The sequence below is a fragment of the Notamacropus eugenii genome, chromosome 1, assembly GCF_028372415.1.
Source record: "Notamacropus eugenii isolate mMacEug1 chromosome 1, mMacEug1.pri_v2, whole genome shotgun sequence".
Lineage (NCBI taxonomy): Eukaryota > Metazoa > Chordata > Mammalia > Diprotodontia > Macropodidae > Notamacropus > Notamacropus eugenii.
This window is the reverse complement of record NC_092872.1, coordinates 175,711,827-175,732,318: the sequence shown is the minus strand read 5'-3', so window position 1 is coordinate 175,732,318 and position 20,492 is coordinate 175,711,827. Positions and strand designations below refer to the sequence as shown.

The 20,492-nt window shown below is 36.1% G+C and overlaps 1 protein-coding gene and 1 long non-coding RNA gene across 2 annotated transcripts in view; one reads left to right on the top strand and one right to left on the bottom strand.

Moving 5' to 3' along the window:
* The window catches only part of EFL1 (elongation factor like GTPase 1), a 211,715-nt gene that overhangs the window by 10,413 nt on the left and 180,810 nt on the right, over positions 1–20,492 (top strand). The window contains exons 4-7 of the mRNA XM_072619362.1: positions 805–889; positions 11,412–11,545; positions 13,806–13,943; positions 14,813–15,027. Coding sequence (XP_072475463.1) covers positions 805–889; positions 11,412–11,545; positions 13,806–13,943; positions 14,813–15,027 — 572 coding nt within the window. The remainder of the gene's footprint in view (positions 1–804; positions 890–11,411; positions 11,546–13,805; positions 13,944–14,812; positions 15,028–20,492) is intronic.
* On the bottom strand, positions 889–19,682 carry LOC140510702 (uncharacterized). Its single transcript, XR_011969346.1, has 3 exons — positions 19,504–19,682; positions 18,888–18,963; positions 889–1,865 (listed from the first exon to the last, which is right to left on the bottom strand). It is a non-coding gene; the product is annotated as an uncharacterized lncRNA (long non-coding RNA).

The following is a 20,492-nucleotide window of genomic DNA, read 5'->3' as shown; positions in this document are numbered from 1 at the left end:
GTTAGGGAGATAGAGTAGTATAGTCAGAAAACAATTACATAAAAATACGAGGAGGAATTTGATTTAAGTACAAACATAAGTGGTACGGATAATTGTTGCCTTAGGGTTTGAGGATGGTTTAATGATTAAGAATTACATTGGACTCAAACAATAGACCTTATATTGTTGGGACATTGGAGAATAGGTTGATGGGCAGTATGAACAGAGGCATTGAATGTGATGTATTTGGAGAAAAATAAGACCCTCTTGCTGAGAATGGAACAGAAGAAAGAATCTAAAAGAAATAATTGGTTAATGTGAAGCCAGATAGAGTATTTCCCTAATAAACTCAAATATTTGCATTAAAACAGTCATGCTGGGACCAATATTAATAATGATATTGAATAATAATAATGATATTGAATATTCATTCAGTTGAATAATTGAATGAAACTGTTCCCTGTTCCTAACCGTTCACATGTATAAAATTGCTCACAAACAAGTAGTAGAGTAAAATGGAAGTTATAATTAATTTTGGGGAAATGTGTAATAAGTGCAAATTTTTTTCCTAGGAGTAAAAGTAAAGTTTTACATACTTCATTTGTTTCAGTTGTTAATTCTATTAATTTTTAAAATTCCTGAATTCAATTTAAATTATATAATTAAAAAACATTTTGCTATAAAAATCCACCATTCACCATATCAGACTTTAAATCAATGAGATGAATATATACCTACATACATATATACAAACATACATACATGCACACACATGTGTGTATAGTGTCTGTGTATGTAAGCTGTTGAGATATTTTTGTTTTTTAGTTAAGATATATGGATAGCCGAGAAGATGAACAGATTCGAGGAATCACCATGAAATCGAGTGCCATTTCCCTACACTATGAGAAAGGTAAATCTAAGGTTGCATTACAGACCACATTAATCTCTTGCTTTTTTTGTTTGTTTCCCTTTTGAATTAATTTGTTCATTATAGCAGTTCCTTTTTTAAAAATTAAAATACTTTAAATTGATGATTGCCTTTTGAAGTGATCTAATTTTCAATACTCATTTCTCAGTGGACTTGTGGGGCTGTTGTCATGCTATGAAATCTGTAAAATAATTATAGTATTTAAGACCTGAAACTAGAATTTTTGGCGAGTGAAGATGAGAAAGAGGGGATAATATAGCTGTCATCAGACAACAGGGGAAGAGCGATTCAGTACATTTTGGTGGTGATTTTCCTGTACCTTAGCACTGTGTTGCAGCACCTGTAAATCAGATGCCTCCTTCTGCTGAAAGGGTCCTTCCTTTGCTTCTATTTTATGTTATATCTGTATGGTCACAGGTGAAAACTAGCATATGTATTGGTCATGGAAGGAAATAATAAGCCTTTTACAGTTATGCTGTAATCATAAGAGACATCAGTGGATAATGTGACTTGGGTTCAGGTCTTACTTGTAACACATTCTGGGTCTACGTCCGTAGACAAATCATTCAGCTTCTTACAACTCCCTAAGACTGAAAAGTTGCAGAGAATGTGGCAGCCTACATTACAGAGGAAAATCCTCACTCTAAGTTCCCTACACTAATGAAGGTATAAGCACCATCAAAAGTAAGAAGTAGTAAGAAGGCTGAAGAGGACAGCAGTTGAGGGACAAGCTTTAAGTTATCTCTTCCCCTCATGGAAGACTGGTAGGAAGAGGAGAGTGCTGCAAAGAAGCTTCATTTCTTTCCTTCTGCTGGGATCTGTCACTGCTACTCTGTTTTTCAAAGACCGCATCAAATCTTACGTTCCCCAGTCTTCCTCCCTTCTTCCTTCCTCCTTTTCTTCTTTCCTTCTCTTCCCTTTGTCCACATAGGGTATCATATCCTTACGTACAGGTGCTCTGCCCAAGGGAATATAAATTTTGGTTACTGAAACCTCACAAGCTATCTTCCCTTCCCAGACTGATTTTTTTTTTTTTTGACTAGATTCACAGGCCATTCTCTGGCTCATTTCTTTCTTAGCCTTTATCACTGAAATTGAGCTTAAAAAGGCCAAGGTCTCCTACTGCATCCAGGGCCCTCCCCAGTCATTCTGATCTATATCTTTCCACTGACCCAGATGACTGTGGAGGAGAACGTAAGTCTGGTGACTTTTCACAGCCCTCCCTCACTTAAATCCAGTTCACTTGTATGTCATGGCTTCACCTCCCTGCTGTCATGGTCTTCTTCAAGGACAAACAACAACCCCAGTCCTCCTCTCTCCCCTCTTCCTCACAATAGAAAGGAATCTCTTTCTCAGAATTCTTGTATCTGTTTGTTTATACTTCTCTCCTGGCAGTTATTAGATTCTACCATAGTTACTGATATTTTTGTTCTGTTTTCACTTCTGACTCTTAAGTCCTCAAGGGCCAGGTGTGTAAGACCTTTGTCTTTCCCTTATCACTCAGCATAGCACCAGGCACGTTATGTACTCAGTAAATATTTGGTGAGTGAACCACTTTTATAAGTTATAAAGAGGCAGAATAAAAGTATAAAGCTAAATACCTAAAAAAAAAAAAAAAAAAAGAAAACCAGGAATGTTACAGATCAAAAAAATAAAAATGGATGTAATGTCTAAAACATTTGAATTAGAAGGTGAATATGTTAAAAAGTTTTTTACAAGGCTTCAGGAAAAAAAGCAAATTAACAGGATAGAGCAGAGATGTTGCATAGGATATTTTTTCATAATTTTTAAAGCTGCCTTTTAAATGTTAGCATGATATGTGCAAGTCTAAGCTTTATGCAGTCTTAGCACATGCATACCAGAACTAGAGGTGTTCCCTTTGAGAACGACTGATTTAGAGTCTTTTAAAAAAATTTTATTTTAAATATGTGAAGTAATATGCATTTCCTTAACATAGTAGAATAAAAAGATGACTGCACATAATAAAACTGCAACTCTGTTATGCAAAAGTTGCTATTTCTTTCAAATATATAATAAAGTTATCATGTAACCTTTTCTCTTTCCCACCTTAGAAATGGCTACCATTAGACATAAATATGTACTCTTAAAGATTAAGTGATTTCTTACTAATAGACCCTAACTTTCTCAATAACCTTTGACTTCATGGCCAGATACCTGTCTTTCATCATCTTTATTTAGTGTCTTTCAAAATACTTTAAAATTAGCAAATTTTTACTTATTTAGTAATAAAATGCTATCTAGTAAAATTCCTTGCTCTGTAAATATTGGTTGAATTATTGATAGTATCTGCTTAGTAGGATCCTAGATTTCACATAAGTAATAGTTGAAGATATTTTATTTATTGACTTCCCTTAAAACCTTTAAGCAGCATTTTAGTATTACATACATTGAGAGTTGGAAGAATAAAATTTGGGTAAGTTATGGAATAGAAAAATAAAAATGTAACCCTGTGGGCCACGTATTAACTGAGAAAATGGCAAATCCACTTTACCAATATTTTTATTTATTTTGTTAAACATTTATAATTGCATTTTAATCTAATTCAGGCAGCAGTGAGTTTGATACCACTGATGTAGCCCAGCCCTCTCATTTACAGATGAGGAAGCTGAGACCAAAAGGGGGTGATTTGCTTTAAGCCCTGAGCTAGCAGATTGCAGAGGTACAAGTCAAACTCAGGTCCTCTGACTTCAAATTCAATGAGCATCCTTTGTACTTGACCATGTTGTTTCCTCAAATGTCACCTGCAGATTTTTATCTTTCATAAAATATGAATAATCGCAATACTAATAATTCACATCTATGTAGCTCTTTAAGGTTTGCAGTGCTTTCTTCACAGTTCTCCTGTGGAGTAGGATGCTATACCATTTTATAGATGAGGATGCTGAGACTCAGAGAGGTGACTTGCCCATGGTCATAGATTCTAAGGAGCTAAACTGAGATTTGTAGATAGATGCTCTCCAAATTCTGAGTGTTCTGTAAGAAGATTTTCCTGCTAATGATAATGGGGTAAATTGGAATTATGTATAAAAAATATTTACTATGTGTGATAATTTTAGGGGGTGTGAAAAAGCTTAATGACCTCTAATTCTGAAAATTCCCCATTCCCGTCTTGGTATTTATGTTCTTGAAATCTTCCAAAGAGTATTTAAAGTTTTGTCAGGATATTTCAAGCCAAAAAAGTGTTCTGTGGCCAAACTTAATTGTAAAACATTAGAGAGAAATAAACATCAATTAACATGACTTTGAGTGAAATCAACAGTTTTATCTAGTGTTGTCCTTGGATTTGGAGTTTGGATTCCATCCCACAGTTGAACAAGATGCATTGCAGACTCTCACTCTGGGGAGTGACACGATGGAAGTGATATTCAGTATTGGTGGTGATACCATGAAGTATGTGCCAGGGATGGAGGGAAGAAGACAAGATTAAAGCCAGGGAGGCCGCCAGCAATAGTGTGGCAGCATTCTAACCATCCTCACATTTGTGTAGCAATGTGCAGATCACAGAGTGATTTACAGACATTTTCCTCGTAGGACTCTCATGATATCAACCTGAAGTAGAGTGTCATGTAAAGGATCTACAATTTTTGGAATTATCTTCTGTCTTTGGTATAACTTAGTACGAATAGTCTTAGAGCCATTAACTTGGAGAGTGTGACTTGCCCTGTCTCCTAAATCATGAGCTCTTCAGAGGTAGGTTTTGAACTTATGTCTTTCTGATTCCAGGTCTGTCACTCCATCCATTCTACCCTGCTGTCTCTTCATAAGCTAAGGAATAGAACTGCTTTTACCCCCAGTTTACAGAAGAGGAACCAGTCAAGTGGCCAATCAATTGACTGGGCTGGGATTTGAACTTAGGCCTTGAGACTTTGCTCATTTCCACTGCTAGTTAGGACCTGCTGCAGGGGTGTGACTTGTGCCAGCTTGCATCAGGTGTCCAACAGCATTTTTACAGTCAAAGTAACACATTAGCTTAAAAGGTGTCAACATTTTACAATGTTTATTCTTCACATCAGCATTTAAAACAGATGCAGTTTTCCATTTCATACACATTTTGTAACTGTGTTCTTAGCCTGCCAAAATATGAGCGTGATGCACAGATGTCTGTTCTCTAAAAAGTTTTCATCTGCAATATAGCTACTTTAGTGCTTTTTAAAAAGATAAATTCCTTCTTTTTTCCAAAGATTTCACATTCCCTTGTCTCAAAGAGTAGAGAAGGCTATGGAGGACTCATATATCTCTGCCAGATCTGTGCTCTTCTCTATCTTTTGAACCATCTCATACTCAACGTTCTCATACTGAGAATAGGATGACCAACTTAACCACATTTTCCATATCGGTTCCTTTTTATAATAATTGAGAGTTTTATTTGGGGCCTTTTCCTCCTGTTTTTTGATCAGATTCTTGAGTCTGCAGCTTGGTCATTCTAAAGACAGGGTTGGGGAGGTAGGTCATAATTTCGACACTGTTACAAACTCACTGGACAGTAGTTACGAACTGTCTTGCTCACCCACCTTCCTTACTTTTAACAGAAAGAAAAAAATGTTCATTGTATGCAGTTCTTGTTTCCATTTGCTCAAGACATTTTTTTCTAAAATTGTTATGGTATACCCAGGATGATTCATATCTTTTGATAGGAAAACTTTAGGATAAAAAAAATCGAACAAAATAATGGAAATTCATTGCTTTCTTCAAATGTTTTGTTTTCACCTTTTAAAATTAAGGAAAGAGATAACTGACATCCTTATGTTCTCTTCAAAATGAAGGCAAAAGTAAAAGATAGGGCTTTTTATTCTCAGTAGACTTGGCTGAATATTGTGCTGAGGGCTAGGGCCACAGATACAAAAATCAAGACCATCCCCTCCCTCAGGGAATCTACATTCTAAAAAAAAGTGAAGGCCAGGGAGGGTGGTTTGGTCTGGAAAATATGGTTTGGGTAATTGACTGACAGCCCTTTCTAGAAATTATAGTGTTGGCTTGATTATTCTACCTAGATATAAAAAGGAGTAAGGATAAGATATTATGGTCAGGAACTTAGTCCAGTACAATGGGATTTTTGAGACATGCTACATATGGTGAGCTCTTACCAGTCAATCAGTTAACAACCAAGGGGAAGCCCTAGGCCCCAGGATAGGACTTAGAGCAGTGTGTCAGTCTCAGACAGGTTGGAGCACAGCTGTGCACAGCTGCTTGGCAGGGAGGTGGTTCTAGGATAGTCTAGAAATAGCAAACTCTTATCAGTCAAACCCAGGGCATTGAGGAGAACTACTTGTTCACTTCTCTTTAAAAAAGTCCTCCTTGTTGGATCTGTGTCTGTGTTTAATGAATAGTGGTGGTGGTAACTTTTTTTAGTAATTTCACCTCATTTGAAATGGGGACCCTTCACCTTATCATTTTACTGGTCATAGAGGAGATCTTTTGGCTGGTGCATGTGACAAATGAACAAGCTCCCTAAATGATTCACCATAGCTTAATCAGAGGACTGTTGGGGGAGAGTGTAAGATTCTTTTCTCTTAACAACTTTCTCTTAGTAATAGAGAATCTCATCTGGAAGGAAGCCTTTGAGTACAGCATTTCCCCCTCCTAGCTTTAGCTGTTTTTCCTTTTACCTAGAACGTTAAAATTGGCTTCATGCTTGTGGTTAGCTTGTTCCTTTGTAATAGGTTGTTCAAACAGAAGAGGGCAAAGATTTGTTTCTGAATGCTGTAGCAGGAGTTAATGCAATCAGTGTGCAGCTCTCAGAGTGCTGTTGGAAACCCTAACACACTTAGCATCATTAAAAATTTTGTCTCCCCCCAAAAGTCTTTATGTATTCTAGGCTAGCTACTATAGAAGAAAAGATACATATTCTGGCGACTAATAATTTTATTTTTTTCATGTTGTAGGGTTTTTTTTTAAACTAGAGAAAGGAAGGAGGAAGAGAAAGAACAAACATTTATTAAAGGCTTACTATGTGCCAGGCACTGTGCTAAGCATTTTATAAATATCTCATTCAGTCCTCACAATGACCCTGTGAAGCAGGTGCTAAATTATTCCTATTTTACAGTTGAGGACACTCTTGCAAAGAGAGATTAAATAACTTACTAGCCTGGGGTAAAAACACAATAAGTGGAGGCTGGATTTTTACTCTGGTCTTCCTGACTGCAGGCCCAGCACTTTATCCATTTAACTGTCCACAAATAAACTTTAACTGTGAAGTTATTTAGTTTTCTGTTATTTGGGGAGGTTAATTGAATGAACAGTAGATAAGGAATTCTAATCCAAGATTATCACTAGTTGTGAAAGCTTGGACAAGTCACTTAACTGTCAATGATTCCTTTATGTGGGTGACTTTTAAAACCTAAATCTCTTTCCCTGATCTCTCCCCCAAACTCCAGTCTTCTGTTTCCAGCATTTTGCTACATCATCTTCTCAGATTGAGAATGCCCAAACCAAAATTAGCACCGTGCCTCCTCACTTTCCATTCCCCCAAAACCCTAAACTAACTTATTACCCCACTCACCCCAAACAATTTTCAGCTCTTAGTGCCTCCTGCCAACTTCCCTCCTGTTAACGGCCCTGTTTTTTCAGTTATACAGGCTTGAATTTTTGGCTGTCACCTTTAACTCTTCTTTCTATATCACTCTCTTGGCCAATTTATAGTCAAGTTTTATAGATTTTGCTCCTGTGGTATTTTTCACATTCTTTCATGGTTCTTGTTGCTTACAGAATAACATTTAAACTTCTCAGCCTGGCCCTCCTAAACTGTCTTTCCATTCTTATCTCCTAGTACTTCCTTCTGTGAAGCCTACCTTACTGCTTACCCAAATTTAGATTAGCCCCTGCTCCTCCTGGGTCCTGTGCTTCATTCCGCTTTGCCTCCATCATGCTGTTTCTGCTTGCTTGAATTCCTTTTCCCTGGCTGTCTACCTGTCCAAGTCTTGCCCATCGGCCCCCAAGCCCAGACGCCTCCTCTTCCATCTTCTGTCTCCTCGTAGAAATGTGGTTGCCCCTTCCTTCACAGCTTCTCAAGGGTAGTTTGTGTGCTCCTCTTCTGTTATCTGTCATATTCTGCTTTGTATTGCAGGCATTTGTGTCTGTCTTTATTTGTTCTGTACAATTATATGTTCCCCAAGGGTAAAGGCAATGTTTTATGTATTTTTATATATTCCAAAGCACTTGGGCAATGCTTTTTATGTAGGAGAGTACCTGATAAATAAGTTTTGATAAGAATCGGAAGAACTGGCCACAGTCAGAGCTTTGCTTAATAAAGGTGGGAAGTTGTATGAAGAAGAGCTACTGTTTTATTCATTCCTAATAAAACATCTTCATACCTGAAGTACAGTAGGGATTTCTCAGAATTTTGGGTGATGAGAATTTGTTGACAAGAGAAAAGAGGGTTACATAAGACTAAATCTTTTTAAAGTAACATTTTGAACATTTTGAAGCTAGTTCCATCATCTATAAAGTGAGAGTTAGGTTAAGCATCCATCCTATCAAGTCTGTGCAGTGTGAACATAAAGTGATTAGATTGGTTTTCATGTGGTTTAGAGAATTAGTTCCTATTATGTTGTTTCATCTAACAGCAGGTCACATTTATTTACTTGTTACGAATATACTTTATTGCACCATTATCTAACTTGACTACTTCCTTTCCATCATTTCCAGAAATACAGGTTTTGTTAAATGCTTTGTTAAAATCTAGATAAACCATATAATTCCCCTTGTTATCCTGTTTAGTACTGTTTTAAAAAAACTTTAAAAAGAAAATAAAGTTGTCTGTTATGAAATATTTTTAATGACTGGATCTTCATAATCACCACTCCCTTTTCTAGATGTACACCGACTGTCTCTTTAATAACAAGTTATAGAATTCAGATTGATTGACTTTTAGTTGATTGACTCTGCACTCTCTTCCTTTTATTGAATAAAAGAAGATAATTAAACATTTTTCAGTCCTATGATAACCCTTCCACTTATAGCCAAAATACATTATTTGATTTAAAAAAAAATACATATAATTTTGGTTTTTTTTTTAATCACTTTGATTTCTGAATATTTTCCTTCCCCTCTCTTCACTTAACATTTATATAGCACTTTTAAAGAAGTTTATGTAATGCTGATACATAATTGCTTGTATTCATAGATGGGATTGTGTGTTGCTTTTCTTTAAGTCTGTCATCTCTGTGTAAAGAGTTCCCATTATCTTTACTAGTGCAATATTAACTCAGCTGTTCTATGAAACTGAAAATCTTACCTCATTTTCTTCATATTAATACTGTGATTATGTCGTAAAATTTTATTTAAAGTCATTAGTTTTTTACGTCAAGTTTTTGAAATTGATATTAGGATTCATGTGTATGAGTTACTATCCAACTGTCTCTAGACAAATATTAGAATTTTAGAGGGATATCACAAAATGGGAAAGAAATCCTGGCCATTGAAGGAGTTAAAACATTTGGTTGTACATGGCACCTCTGACCTACTATGTGGTTCTTCCTTGAACCTTAAACCATTAACCTTTAGTTGTTATACAGTTGCTATAGAGCACCAACAGGTATAACTTACAGAAGTCCCTCCATTTCTGCAAGTTGTTGAAGGTATGGAAAGAACATTACATTTGTGGAGGATGTTCCCCAAGATCATTGTTTGGAACATTGTATTTAAATAAATTAAATCTTATCACTGAAATAGCATTATCTTGGGAATCAATTAAAATGCTATTATTATATGTCCTAAGTAGAAATTATGTTTCCAACTTTGAGGAAGGAATGTATTATTTTGCTGTTAGTAACCAAACACTGGAAACAGAAGAACTGGCCACAGTCAGAGCTTTGCTTAATAAAGGTGAGAAGTTGTATGAAGAAGAGCTACTGTTTTATTCATTCCTAATAAAACATCTTTATACCTGAAGTACAGTAGGGATTTCTCAGAATTTTGGGTGATGAGAATTTGTTGACAAGAGAAAAGATGGTTACATAAGACTAAATCTTTTTAAAGTAATATGTATCATTTAAATATAGCAAGAATCAGGACAAATTAATATGACATAAAGTGAATTGAAATGTAACTATTTATCATGCTTATCATTATATGTTATGATGCAGAATAGCTTCTGGAATTTCTGAGTTCTGTAAAGCAACCTGGATTGTATTTATTTTTATTATTACTGAATAACTAATATGAGAATTCTTAAAGATAAATTTGTCTCTTTTTAAGTTTTATGAAATAAAATATTTTTTATGAAATAAAACTTGTAACTTATAAAATAAGTTTGATGAAATGAAATATATTTAATAGCAAATAATTTTTATCAGAGTTGGCTTAAAGTGAGTGAACAAACCTAAAATGCCTGCTTGTGATTTATTATAGATGCACGTGAGGCTTGAGTGTAAAGTTGGGAGATCAGTTTCACAAGCCATATGTGAAAATAAATCACATCTTTGATCTTTTAGTAAAATCCTGTGGTTTTTCCTTTTGAAAGGAGATCCCTGAGAAAATAAATTGAGAAGGCAAGGTAATATATTGAAGAGCCTCCAATTGGGAATTAAGAAATTTGAGCTCTTCCAGTTTTATCACTAACTAACTGTATACTATTGGGCATATCACCTCTCCTATCATATTCTTCATTTGTAAGAACAGAGGTAGAACTAGGTGTGACTCTGGGTAAGTCACTTAACCCTGATTGCCTCGCAAAAAAAAAAAACACAACAGGTTGACACTAGACGGTCTTGAAGGGTCCATCTCATTTTAAAGCTATGATTCAGTGAATCTATGATCTCATCTCATAAAAAGCTGTTGTTTGGAGGTAGTGCTGGCTAGGAGCTGAGAGTAATGAGAACCTGCATATTTAGTTTCAGTTTTGTTTTTTTTTCTCACAGATTTACACAGTTACCACTTTTCTTTTTGCTATGAAATTAGAACCCTCATGCTTAATTATGACCAAAGGACAAATGTGAAAATTGGCAATAGGAAACTTGAAAGTAGGAACAATTCTGATGTGACATTGTTGGGCCCTGGAAGCTGTTCAGAGCTTAAGACTGCTTTCAGATTTTGGAACCCCCTGTATTTGCTCTTTTGATTTCCTCAAGGTTTTAGACTTCAACTTTTTTGTTCTAGGATGTTTTCTATCAGGATTTTGTTAGGATACCATTTCAGCCAATCTCTCCACATTTTCTTTCCAGTTTGTCATGGCCATATCCTTTTAAGACAAATTTGTCAGAATGTCAGGCATGGACTTGCCCCATATGGAGTGCTAGAGAGATGGGAAGAGATCATTCCATTTACAGCTGACTTCATCCCAAGAAGTAGAAGTGCTCAATTTGGTACAGGAGATGACAGCAACTGAACTTGGGGTGGGGATGGATCCTTAGGTTCTGATGCAGGGCTTTCTGTGAAATTCCTTTACCAGTGTAGAATTTCTTTGCTTTTGTGACTGAGCGCACCTGTTGAAATCCTCTACTCTGCATGTTTTTAAAATACATATATTTGTAAAACTTAATTTCAGATGATCAGGAGTACCTCATTAATCTAATAGACTCCCCGGGACATGTGGATTTTTCTTCAGAAGTATCAACTGCCGTCCGAATTTGTGATGGCTGCATCATTGTGGTGGATGCTGTGGAAGGAGTTTGCCCACAGGTGATGTACAGTGAGAAGCTATGGCATTTACTGAGAATAACAGAGGGTGTTAGTGAGCCTTCGGGAAAGTTAGAGTACTAACTAGCATTTATGTAGCACCTTTTAAAGGTTACCAAGTGCTTTCTTAACAACCTTGTGAGCAATGTGGTACAGGATTTACAACCCCAGTATTTACAGATGAAGTAACTGAAGCCCAGAGAGGTGAATTAATTTGCCCACGGTCACAAAGCTGATCAGTGTCAGTCAGTCAGTTTGAACTGAACTCTTCTGACACCAAGCCCAGGGCTGCTTTTACTGCCCCACAACTTCTTCAGTTTGCTTTAGACTCTTGCCTAAGAATTAGCACAGTGGTCTGGATCAAGTGAATTACATAAAAATATAGATGTATATACATAGATATATATATGCACATACACACACACATATACCTATATATATATATATATATATATATATATATATATATATATATATATATATATACATATAAATATATATATATAGTATAGAAGATATGCCCAGACTCCAATGTTAGAAATGAATTTTAAACATCATTTAGTTCAAATTACTTTATAGATAAGGAATGAGGAAACTGAGTCTCAGGGAGTTTAAGTTAGGTCTTGGACCTTAATTCTTACCAACTCCCTCATTTCTCAGATGACGTTAGAGAGGCAGCTTGGCTTGCCCTAGATTTCGCCGGTGGACAGCTGTTGGTGGAGGTGGGATTAAGACTCAGGTCTCCTGAGCCTCTGATTGACATTCTTCCTATTCTTTCGCACTGTCTCTCATAACAAAAATTTGACATCAAGGAAAAAGTAGTCAAAAAAATTTCATTTCCTACCCTTGGCTCTTCTTAAGTAGTTATCACATTCTCAAAGGCAGATCTGAACTAAGCAGCCTTCTGGAAAATGAGAAATTAGGGGTGCATGGATGATACGAGCAGAATATTTTCTTTGAGTCATGCTTGCTGCCATTGATAGGGTGCACATATTGAAGTGAATGCAAGCGTGGCAACCTTGCAGTTGAGCCCACTGCTTTGGAGATCTGAGGCAAACAAACCACTTGGGCATTAGATTAAATGAGTTGTTTGTTTTCTCTCTTTTTAACAGAAGGTTATCCTGTTTGTTGATGGGTAGATTCATGCATAAATGAGAAATGACGAAAGGAGCTGGATAGCTTTTTGTTCCTCTTGAAAATAGTACATTTGTGGATTATGTCTTGTGTGGCTAACCTTCTTCTTATCTCTGGAGCAGAGAGTGTGGAAGGAAGGGGGAAAGTTAGGAGGCCCCAGGCATACTGAAAAGATAAGATTCTCTCCGGGGATAGTGACTGTAGAAGTGACCATGGGTAGAACAGACCTGAAAAGGATGAATCAGTATGATAACGGAGGTGGAATGCTAGGGAAAGAAGCTGGTACATGATTCTGAAGAATGGTGGGCCCAAAGACACAAATGGGAGTTTGAGGTGATAGTGCAACCTTCCTGTGGAAATCTGATCCATTTTTCCATTCTTGTAGCTTCATCCGTTTCACTTTTCATAGTTTTCCTGGCAGTTTTTGGTGTCCTCTGTTTGCTGTAACTCCTTCAGTGGTTTCTTCCAATTAATTTCACCCTGCTTGTCTTCCCTCTTCTCTTGTTTTCTTTCAGTCTACGACTTCTGTCAGTAAAACTTGTCTTCTTGGGCTTTGTGCACTTGGTCCTTTCTCTCCCAGTTTTGAGACCATTGATTTGATTGTCCTTTTGCATCAGGACACTAGTCTTAGAATTGGATTTTGGTTCAAAACCTGAGTCTGCCACTTACTGTGACCATCTCATTTAAAAACTGAGAATAATAATAAGATAACATTTATCTGCCTTGCAGGTTTTTTGTCAGGATCAAACAAGATGATTCTCACAAAAGCACTTTGTAAATTATAAAGAATTTTATCACCGTGAGCAGCTGTTATCGCCAATGAAACATCTTCCTAACCCTCTTCCCCCTAGTTTGTTACTTGCTGTAATTTTGGCTCAGTACCCACTTCAGAAAAATTTTCCTGATCAACCCAGTCCCATTTTTCTAACCTTTCTAGCAGGTACCTAATAAGTGACTCAGTAATCCTGTGTATGCTCATTAAGCACTGTATTTGCTGACCGATTTATGTGGATTAGATTTTGATTAGATAGGATGAAATGTATTGATTATTTTGCATTGAAGATTATTATCTTAATGTGGTTTAATTCTGTCAAACCATAAGCCATATTTGCATGTGTGTTTTTGTTAGACACAAGCAGTTCTTCGACAAGCCTGGCTAGAAAACATCCACCCGGTTCTAGTGATCAATAAAATAGATCGTTTGATAGTGGAACTTAAATTCACTCCTCAGGAGGCGTATGCTCACCTGAAGAATATCTTAGAACAGGTACTGTATTAAATTATACTTTTGTTATCAAACTGGGGGGGAGGTCACAGGGAAGTTTAAGAGGGACAGTTCTTGAAGTAAAAATTGGTGTGATAGATATAATGACATCAGTTAAACTAAATGAAGCTTTCTTCAGAAAAGATCAGAATTCAGAATGTATTTGTAGGCAACCACTTCTGGGAGGCTTTTGCCACCTCATAATGGAGGAGTGTATGGTCTGGGGGAAGGCATCAGAGTGGTGGGAAAATTGACCCTGAGTCTCTTAAAGTACATTTTAAGATATTTTTCTATTACTATCATTTAGCACAGTGCTTTGTATATAGTAAGTGATTAAATAGATGCTTATTCATTCATTAAACACTTTAATGTTTGCTATGTAAAAGTCAAAAGGATCTAAACCAAACCAAATCCAGAAAAAAATTTAAAAATCCTCCTCTACTATTTGTAGGTCATAGGTCATCATTTTAAAAACAATATGACTATAGTGAAGCAATTCTTTTGTGCTGTCAAGTTTATCCATGAGAGCTGCAATTTGAGTGTGTTGGGAAATAAAAATGAAAATTTGCTAGAGGGTTTGAAGGTGTTTATTTGTATTAAAATCACAAAATGACCTTTCACAATACCTTTTATGATGGACAGTTTAAACTTGATAATATCTTATTTTGAGTAAGGTCAAGAATATCTTTGACAAGGTAGGTAAGGTAGTGGTATGTTTTCTTCTTGAATTGAATGTGAATTGGCGGCATTCTTTTGTTACTTCAAAGGCTAGCTACCTGGCATTAGAGAGTATGTATGCCACGGTGGGTATCCCACAGTGGCCATCTCTTACCATCCGGATGACATTTTTGCATTTTACTTATCTTCCCTAGATTAATGCACTCACTGGGACTCTTTTTACTTCTAAAGTCTTAGAAGAATGGGCCAAAAGAGAAACCGAATCCCAAGAGAGTTCAGATTCTGTACCAGGAGAGCAAGTTTATGACTGGAGTGCAGGCTTGGAGCACACAGATGATTCTCACCTTTACTTCTCACCAGATCAGGGAAATGTGATATTTACAAGTGCAATAGATGGATGGGGCTTTGGGTAAGTCTGTTTGAATCCAGTAGAGGTTATAGTCATAATAAAAATAAAGACTTTTCAGCATCACTATTGTTACTCTATTTTCTGCCACACCAGGAGCCAATATTGGCATAGTTGAAAGACTGAGAAGAGATGTGGGTTAGAATACTGGCTCTGAATGCTTAGTGTGCAGCTGTGGGCAAGCCAGTTCACATCTCTGGGACTCAGTTTCTTAATCTGTAAAATGAGAATACTAATACCTGTAGTACTTACCTGGGAGTTGTAAGATGTGAGATGGTGTATGTAAGGCACTGTATACCTATCATTGTTATTATTATATACTATTATTGATATTATTACACTGTGAGTTAATCCTTTTACAATCCTTCTGAGACAGATAATAGTTAATTCTCCTTGAACTCTTTTTTAAATTTCATTTGTAATAAATTTTTGATTAGCCAAATTAATACAGGGGAGGAGAATTTGATTTTGTAATGCATCTTACAATTTGGTATAAGCCAAGGTATAATGCATTTTGAGTAATTATGTTTTCTGCAGCTAAATAGTAATTGAATTAAGTTACAAAGAATACACTGGAAGAGAAGGGTTCTGTAATACACAGCTGTTTTGAGGCATGTGGTCTAGAAATGTTTTGCTGATTTTTATTTTCATAATTTTATAAATTTATTTTAATAAAAACATTTTTGAATGCCTATCATATGCAGAGTGAAGTGAATAATCCAGTGCATGTGCTTTTTCTGGTTCCTTCCTATCTGGCCTGTGTTTTGACCTTGATTTTATGCTGTTTACCCTGTAGAGCAGGCTTGGTGTGAACTTTTTATTACTTTTATCCAACTACCCCTTCAAGTTCCCATACCAAACTATCTCAGACATTGCAATCATCTTAAAAAAAAAATTCCAACAAAATTCCAACCATTCTCCAAAACAAGAATGTATACAAAAATATTGAAGAGCTTATAGGGAAAAAAACACCCTTCTGGGTTCAAAACATTTCTTTTCCCTTGACAATTGATGGTAAAGAGCATATATTCATCTTTATTTCATCTAGTTTTACGAAACTAGTCCTAAAATTCCATTACATAAAAATGATTAGTATTTCTTGTAGAGTTTCTTAATTAGATTTAAATAAATTTGCCTTCCTAGAGCATATCCCAGTTGATAGTGGCAGGGGGTAGTGGGAGGAGTGAGATGAGAAGTAATAGAGAGAAATGAATACCAGAAAACATGGGTATGAAAACTTTTTTTCAGCAAACACTTTAGGAAGTAGATTATCTTCATATGGATAATTCAGGGTTAACTGTCTCACTGTTCAAACTTCAGTACTTAGGCCTTTTTCATTGCTATGAAAAGTGAAGTGTTAAACCATGGTAGGAATCTATCTGCATTTGCCTACGATCATGTCCCAGTCTAGGTAATACAATCATTTTTACACTGTTTAATTTTTGAGAAACTATTTAAATAGACAGCTTTTTTTTTTCCAAGTGACTTCTACCACTAGTAAAATAGGTTATTTAGAGGTAGTGAAGGCAACATAGAATAGTGGGTAAAGGGCTGATCTTGAAGTTAGGAATATCTAGGGTAAAGTTATACTTCTGCTATATGCTCACTCTCTGATCCTGACTGAGTCATGTAATTTCTCAGTGATTGTGGACTTTTTATTTTAAGTAATATTTTATTTTTGTCCCATTTACACGTAAAGACAATTTTTAACATTCATTAAAAAACCTTTAAGTTGCAAATTCTGTACCTCTCTCTGTCCCCTCCCTGAGATGGTACGCAGTTTGATGTAGGTTATTTATACATGTGCAGGCATACAAAACATATTTCCATATTAGTCATCTTGTGAAAGAAGAACAAACCCAAAGGAAGAAAACACCCTATGGACAACTTTTTAAGACTGTACTGAGCAGAATTGCTGTAGAGATAAAATGGATAAAAGGGGGCTCCCTCACCAAAATTTCCATATCCCAGTGAAAGTACAAGTTTAAAACAGATAAATTGGACCAATAATTTAGGGGGTTTTAATTTAATTTAATGAAAAAAAAAGAATTTTCCAAAAGAATGGAAAAGATCCTGGATAGTACTGTTTATTACTTTAGAAAAAAAAGACATCCCAAGGAGATATTAGCAGCTATCAACTTAGATGCTTATTTTCTCATCTCTTTATGAGGATAGTCCATGCATTCAGGAGTGTCAGTGATTGAAATGAGAAAGGACCATGCAAAGCTTCTGTAGAGTTCTTTCCAGTAAACTGTGTCTTTGTGGACACATGATTGATTGAGAAGGAAGGGGCTGTCCTACAGATCTTGAATATACAATCTCTTGAAATCCTGTATGTAGAATCTCTCTCTTTAAGGTGGTTCTCAAGCACCATATTCTGCATGAAGCCTTTCCAGATCCCCTCAACTATTAGTGCTCCCTCCTCTCTGCAACTACCTTGCATGTAACTTCTTTGTACTCATTTATGTATATTCAATTTATATTTATGCTGTGTATGCTTACATATGTACCTGTTGTTTTTCTGTTAGAATGTAAACTCCTTGTGAGTAGGACGGTCTTATTTTTTATGCCCCAGCTCTTGGCACCATGCATAGCATGTAGTAGGTTTTTAATAAATATTTGTTGACTGTTTCCAGTTTACCATGCTGCCAGGTTTTTATTGGCTTGCCATAATTACATATTTCATTTCCATATAAAAGGACTGGTGGCAGTTTTTTGGGAGGAGGGGTTCCTAAAACGTGTTGTATTTTGATTGATTGTGATGTCTATCCCCTTATTTCAAGCTCCTATGTTCTGCAGTACTTTATTATATCCAAAAGTTCAATTGGTTCTTTCAATGATTTGTGAGTATTCTGCCAACTGGCCACAAGGTGGGGATCTTGTCTTTTTCTTTCAAAGTTACTATTAATGTTTCATGTTTGTTTAGTTGAAATCTTCATTTATAAATTATGTAAAGATTATTTTGTCAGGGAGGTTTCTGGGTAGAAAAAGGGCAAGATGATGATGTCTTTACCTGATTAAATGTAGTTGACTTATCTCTTTGAGCTCAATGTGTTTGGCTTTTTTTGAAGTAATATAAATCTCAATAAGTGAATATGCCACATACTTAGATAGCAATCTCAATAGTATTGACCACTTTTAAGAAGCTCACTTATGATCTGGCCTTATGATTTCCATATGGTGGAAAGTTTAAGTATTATTTTTTTAAATAGAAGAAGTAGCAAGATAGAGATTTCTAAAATCTGATCATTGGGAGAGGATAAAAAAAAGTAGGAAGAGAGAGTACAAAATGACTGGAAATTGAATTCTTATTTAAAATTCCACTCAAAGAAAACAGCAGTGGGCAGTTTCTGTTTGCATTGAGATTTTAGCAAGAAGCTACCAGTTTCCAATAATATTAAGAAAAAAAAGCAGGAAGCTATGAATAAATAGCCACCAGCTTAGCCAACAGGTGTCTCATTGTGGCAGTGTGCCATGAGGGTTGCCATCAAGGATGACAGAGTACCAAGGCTTTCATTTCCTGTAAGTGTGGGGAATTTTGCAATGACCAGATCATGTGCTGCCCTAATGTTTCATTACTGCCAAGTAGCAGAAATGGATGAAAAGTACAGGTTGGTTTCCCTTTCTGAGTAGTAAGGTCAAAGGGCTTGAGGAACTCTTCTTTATAACTTAACAGGGATAATGAAGCATCCTTTGAAAGAAGTGCTTTTTGAGAAAATCAGTTTGATTCATTTTTAAATGTTACTATCATACATCCTCTGTGTACCTGGCACTATGCTGGTTGCTAAGGATACAAAAACAGAAAAGAAACACTTGTCACCTTCAGGGAGCACGGAGCCCACCATGAACTTTAACATGCATACCTGTGTTCAGCATAACCCAGGCTGAGGCTTGTGTTGTCAGCATAAATCTTCCAAGTTCACATAGAGTAAGTTGCATCTAAGGAAGAGCAATAATAGAAGTAGCAAAGGTTTATAGGAGATAATATTTAAGGAGATCCAGCAATAGAATCTGTGCCCTTAGATATATAAGTAAAAGCATGCAAAAAATAACAGTGATAAATAGGGAACAGCCATGCTAATGTGAAAAGAAAAATTGAACCTAATAAGTAACATTCCTAAGAGTAGGTAGAATGGACTTAATGCCTGCGATGTGGCTATGGAAGGTATACCTGATTAAAAAGATACAGAATATATAAAAAGGGCAGTAGGATAGAATTACATTTTTTTTATTTAAAATATTATTTGCAATTCCAAGTCTCACCCTCCACCTCTCCCCTACTCATTACGAAGGCAAGAAAATACTATTATAATTTTAGGAGATATATTCTTGTGATGAAATCCAGTAGCTGAAGAATTTGGTGAGAAATCATTAGAGTAAGAATCAATGGAGGAAAAAAATGAATTTATAGGCTTCTCAGTGTGTACTTTAGACAACCTGAATAGAAGGAAATAGAGGTATTTAGGAAATCACGTCAACCTGATAGGGTGTTGTAGAGATAGGAATTTGAATTATCAGGGCATCTTCTGTCATCTTCTGTCAAAAGGAAAAGGTATGATGCATTTTCATGTGTCTTTGTGATTATTCCTTAAAAGGTCAAGGAAGTGGCTAAAGCATCTTCTTATTCCATACCTGATCCTGACCAACAAATGACTTCTGAAATAGAACTGCTGAGAATCTTCAGGAAGAATGGCCATTCCATTTTAGAATTTCTGATAGAGAAAGAAAGTCAGCACATAAGTTTGATCTGTGTTGTAGATTTTGAGGAAAACAGATTTAAGAGGATACAGAAAAAAAGAATAAGCAGGATTTCAAGGGCTCATTCTAGAGAGAAAGTCAGTCTAGGAAAAATGGGAAAATCATGAACAAAGAAAAGAGAGAATTAGAGAGGAAAAGAAGGAGCTGCCTAAAGAAGGCAATGGGGTACATAGGGAACTCATCCATAGAGTTATGTTTATGAGAATGTGTCAATACAGGGAACTTGTGCACAAAGGCATGTGCAGAAGACTGCAGCAAGGGAAAGCATGATAGAGGATGAATCCATGTGTGGCAAAAGTGATATGTCAAATATTCAAGCGCAGAATCAATCCAGGATAGTGGCAAATGCTCAGAATAACATAGAACTTTTTACTTATATTTAGGGGTAAGAAACAGGTCAAAGATAGTACCACTGCTAGAGGTAGATGGGATGATAATGCACTATGGAAAGAAGGCAAAACTATTATAGAATCATAGTTTTAGAGCTGTTGAGACCAGAGTTCAACTACTTTGTTTTATAGATGAGGAATCTCAGGGAACCCTGCTAAATGGATTCATATGCTTGAATGGCTGTCATCTAATTGTTTTCAGATTCGTTCTGCTTAATTCCCATCCCCCTCATTTTACAAATGAGGAAACTGAGGATTCCAAGGATCATGCTAAATGCCTTTATGTATTTCAATGGCTGTCATCTGGAAGGTGGATTCGCC